We start from the raw sequence: 4,860 nt of genomic DNA, 5'->3' as shown, positions 1-4,860 counted from the left end.
GATCACTCCATCCATTATTTCATTTCTCCAAACACCACATACTCCACACCCTAAAAACCCTACTTCATCAATACCTTATATCACTCCAAGACTCAAACTTTTTGGTGCAACAAATCAAAGGGGGCTAGAAGAGTATGAATTTCAGATAAATAATCACTTTCAACCACTACAGTTCATATTATCAATCATTTTCTATGCAGAAATGTAACGTAGCTTCCGTAGATGGATCTACGGAACGTGTTGAGGAAGAACACTTCTGTAGATGGATCTACGGAAGGATCCATGCAGTTTTTTTCCAGCATTTTTTAATTCTGTGTGATTTTTGGAAAAATAGGTATGGTGCACCCAGATAATATTTCAAGTAAATTAGCTTCTTTAGTTGATGTTAGTGCGAGTATCGATAAGGTGGTCGCAAATGTGGTAGATGTCGGAGGTGAATTTATTAGCAAGCACGACTTTGATGACCGTGAAAGCATGCTAACATGGATTTGTCGGAACACAGTTAACCTTGGATTTGGTGTGGTAATCGGAAGATCAGATAATGGTACCGCAAGAAGAAACCCGTTTGTTACAATGTTGTGCGAAAGAAACGGGAAATACAATCCTCCTCTAAAGAAGTTTAAAAAAGACGACACGGGTACTAGAAAATGCGAGTGTCCATTTAAAATACGTTGTTATATGTTGGCTAGCAAGAAGTGGAGAATATCTGTTATTTTCGGTTTGCATAACCATGAATTGTGCGCAAAATTACAAGGCCACCCTATGGCATGTGGGCTCAATCCGATTAAGAAGGCATCTATTAAAGACATGTCCTTGAATTTTGTCCAACCGAAAAATATACCTGCCACATTGAAAAGGAAGGAACCCGACAACATATCAAACATAGGGCAAGTGTATAATCAACGGTACCGTAATAATAAGGCGATTAGGGGTGATACGAACGAGATGCAACAATTGTTGAAAATGTTGGATGATAACAAATATGTGTCGCGGTACAAAAATTGCGATGATGAGGTTATAGTCTGAGATATATTTTGGACTCATCCGGATTCGATAAAGTTGTTCAACACTTCCTCGACGGTGCTCCTTCTTGATTCTACCTACAAGACCAACAAGTATAGACTTCCATTATTTGAGATGGTCGGTGTAACATCTACCAAGAGGTACAAATTGATCCAAAAATTCCATTCATTGACGAGATGCCGGTTTTTATGCATAAATACTTCGACTAGATCGTCAATGTGATGGGGGACAGTAATTGCGGATTCTGGGTCGTATTGACTTTGTTTGGTAAAGGGGAGGATGTCCATGAGCTTGTTCGTCATGATCTTATCAAAGAATTGGTAAACCATAAAGACTCGTACATGCGGGTATTTGGAGATGAAACTAAATTTGAATCGGTAAACGAGGCTCTTGTTCCTTGGGGTGGCGCTTACGCACCGGTTTCACGTTGGATGAGATTCCCATACATGGGGCATCTTATTGCATTCGCACATGACATCATATGCATTGACTTGACGCGTTACGGTTTTTCGGAAACCTTTTTTCCGCTCCGCACGACACCTCTTACAAATCCAACTGATCGTATTATATGTGTTGGATGACTCGTCAAATCGCGCCATTTTGTACAAGTTTACTTGAAATCGGGATGCCCCATACCACCTACTTCACCGGAATGGGCACTTTATCACATCGAAGTTGCTGATACGTGGCCAGACCGTTTTGTGGATAAGATGCACGATTTTGAAAGGTTGAACAACACCGAGAAGGAATCAAATGCCGAAAAGTCAAGATTAGAACCTCCAATAGATTTAGCCGGCGATAGCTCTTTTGATGTATTTATGTAGTTTCAAAGTGTAATATATACACTCTATAACATTGCAATATAATCCTTTTTTGTCTAGTCTTACTTTATGTGTTTATGCATTTTTCCTTTTTCTCACTACTGCTAGCTACTGCATTGCTTCTGTTAAAAAAAAAACAGGGAAACTTCCGTAGATGCATCTACGGAAGGTGCTAATTTGAAAAATTATGGGTGTTTACCGTAGATGCATCTAGGGAAAGGGGAATTTTAAAATCCTTCCGTGGATTTATCTACGGAACTTTCTGTGATAGAGTTTGTGTGGTCCATAGTCTCCAAAGGCTTCTATAAATTTGGGTTTCTAGGTTTGCATTACACACAAACACAAACACAAACCCTAAACACCAACACAAAAATGTCTCGTATTAGGCCGGATGGATGTCACCAAACATCAATGAAGCGTCCCGATCCTGAACCGGAATACCGCATAAGGGATGGACATGTCATTTTCTCTCCCGCCAAACCCCCTATGCCGGTGAAATTTTGGAATATCCATTCCTTCGACCAACTCAAGAGGACTATCATGTCTTTTTTAGAGGTGGAGTACAAACCCGGAGAAGAAATCAAAAGGATCCAGAGGCTTAGAACAAGGACCTCGTTTGAGACCGGAAAAACAAAACGTTGGTGGGTTGAAGTGAAATTCGACATGGATTAGATGGCATTGTTTTAACCGTTGTAATTTCTTAGATCTCTTAGTTTTCTTAATTTTCGGTTTGAAATTTCGTTGTAATGTTGATTAATCAATGAATCAATGCATGGGTCTTTTATGGTTCAAAATGCTTATGTTCTTGTCTGCTTCCGTGGATGGATCCACGAAATTATTCCGTAGGTGTATTTACGTAACAAAGTAAACGTAAACAAAAAAAAGGTGCTTCCGGAGATCCATCTACGGAAGCACGAGGGCAAATTTGTCAATTTGGTGGTGCGCCTAAATGCTATGGGGTGGGGTGAGAAATTTTCTATTTTAATACTTATTTATTTTATATTAGTATGATATATTAAATTAATTTATTATTCATTGATGTTTATTTGGCTTTAATACTATTTAGGCTAAATTACAGTTTTGGTCCCCCTGTTTTGACATTTTCACGATTTTGGTCCCCCTATTTTCTTTTTAAACAGTTTTGGTCCCCCATCCCAATTTTGAACCAACTGTTCATGTACTGTTCATGTACGGTCATGTACTGTTCATGTACCGTCATGTACGGATCATGCACTGTTTATGAACAAAATTGGGATGAGGGACTAAAATTGTTTAAAAAGAAAATAGGGGGACCAAAATCGTGAAAATACCAAAACAGGGGGGACTAAAATTGTAATTTAGCCTATTATTTATTAGTTCAATTATCTATTTATTTTTAGTAATTCATTTGTTTCAAATATAATTGATTGTTCTCATTTTTTTAATTTAATTTTATAAAATATTATATATTACTTGAAATATATTATTTTATTGTATTTTTTATAATATTGATATGAATGAAAAAAAAAATTATAATTTGGATATCTAAAAATTGATTCAAATTAAATCACATGAAATTGAATCTGAACAGATCAAAACAATTCTTTTTTAGGTACTCCTTATATTTGTATTTGGTAATTCTCACCTATTTATTAATATATTATTTTCTCATCCAATAAACAATTATATGTGTTTGTGTATTCAAATTTCTAAATGTTTTGACACTACAATTTGACCATAATAGTATATTTTAGATGATATTCTACTACTTTTGTCAAATACTATTTCCGTAGTATTATTTTTTGGGCATTAATTTAACAATCATTTAAATATATCTAACAATGAGTTTTTACTCTAAAAATAACTAAGGATCTGATTTGATTTTGTAAACCTATTTTTTAATTTTTAAAATGAAAAAATTTATTATACAGTTTAATTTTACAAAAAAAAAGTTAAAAAATATTCTTTATTTAAGAATTTTAAAACTAAAAAATCAAAATAGATTTTAGAGGTTTTAGTTTGTAATTTTTAATTTTTGAAAATTTAAAATAGAAAAAAAAAAGTTGTAGATTTTTCTTTAATGTAAAATTTATAATAATATGCAACTTCAAAACTGTTTTTAAAAGTAAATTTATTAAACATATTTTCATTTATTTTGTTTCTTCAAAACTATTTTTTAAAGTTGTTTTGCAAAATTATTTTTATAAATTAAAAATTAAAACTCATTCAAACCGATACTAAATTTTACACGTCCTTTTTATCTGAGTTTTCATTTGCTTATACACCCCATTTCTACATTGGGCCGCTCATTACTACATTGGGCCACTCTATGTCTTCTGCCCAAATATGATTTTCATGAGAATTTATTCTGTCACTCTATTGTGTACAATTTTGCTAAGATATTTTATAACTTTTTTGAATTTAAAAAAACTTCGAGGTTTTTTAAATTTTTAGATTAATATATCGAATTATTTTGAAATCTTGTGTAAAATCTTATTTTTTTAAATATTCGAAAAACTACAAAATCATATTTTATTTTTGAAAAACACCAATAAAAACGTATAATAGATTTTTTAATTGTCCTACAAGATTTTTTCGCGCGAAAAAAAAAAAAGCTTCCTATACTTTACTAATAAAGAAAATCAGAGAAATATTTTTGGTATAAAAAAAAATTGTGGATGTTTTGTATGTGACTAGCTCCGACTATTCATTCTTATGAGGCCTACTTCTTGCACCCTCTGTCTCTAAAATTACTATTGTTCACCCCTAGCATGAAATATAATTTCAAACGCCCTTCATACTCGTGTTAGTTGCATATTTCCATTCTGTTTCAGTTAGGAACCGTTTTATAAATTTTAATTAGTGGAAGTGATATTATATAATTATATATAAATATATCAATTAATATATAAATAATAATATGATTGTATTCATTATCATTAAGCATAACATTTGGAGATTGCAAAACTATATCAATATATATCCGAATATTAAAAATAATTTAATATTTGTTAATTAAAATTGCTTACAAAGTGTT

General features: G+C 32.7%; 2 protein-coding genes across 2 annotated transcripts; both read left to right on the top strand.

Moving 5' to 3' along the window:
* The first annotated feature begins 336 nt into the window (after positions 1-336).
* On the top strand, positions 337-1,026 carry LOC131654994 (uncharacterized). The gene has a single exon (XM_058924909.1). It carries the CDS (start codon positions 337-339, stop codon positions 1,024-1,026), a length of 690 nt encoding a protein of 229 aa, XP_058780892.1.
* Positions 1,027-1,244: 218 nt separating this feature from the next.
* Positions 1,245-1,847, top strand: LOC131654984 (uncharacterized). Its single transcript, XM_058924900.1, has 2 exons — positions 1,245-1,527; positions 1,633-1,847. Exons 1-2 carry the CDS (start codon positions 1,245-1,247, stop codon positions 1,845-1,847), a joined length of 498 nt encoding a protein of 165 aa, XP_058780883.1.
* Positions 1,848-4,860: the final 3,013 nt, after the last annotated feature.

The sequence above is a fragment of the Vicia villosa genome, linkage group LG1 (genome assembly GCF_029867415.1).
Source record: "Vicia villosa cultivar HV-30 ecotype Madison, WI linkage group LG1, Vvil1.0, whole genome shotgun sequence".
NCBI classification, from domain to species: Eukaryota; Viridiplantae; Streptophyta; class Magnoliopsida; order Fabales; family Fabaceae; genus Vicia; species Vicia villosa.
Note: the sequence above shows the minus strand (reverse complement) of the source record. Positions and strands in the feature narration are given on the sequence as shown.

Excerpts from the sequence above, each read along its gene's own strand:
- LOC131654994 (XM_058924909.1), top strand. The coding sequence starts at position 337 with ATGGTGCACCCAGATAATATTTCAAGTAAATTAGCTTCTTTAGTTGAT.
- LOC131654984 (XM_058924900.1), top strand. The coding sequence starts at position 1,245 with ATGGGGGACAGTAATTGCGGATTCTGGGTCGTATTGACTTTGTTTGGT. Across the intron at positions 1,528-1,632 it reads CATTGACTTGACGCGTTACG|TTTACTTGAAATCGGGATGC; the intron begins GTTTTTCGGAAA and ends ATTTTGTACAAG.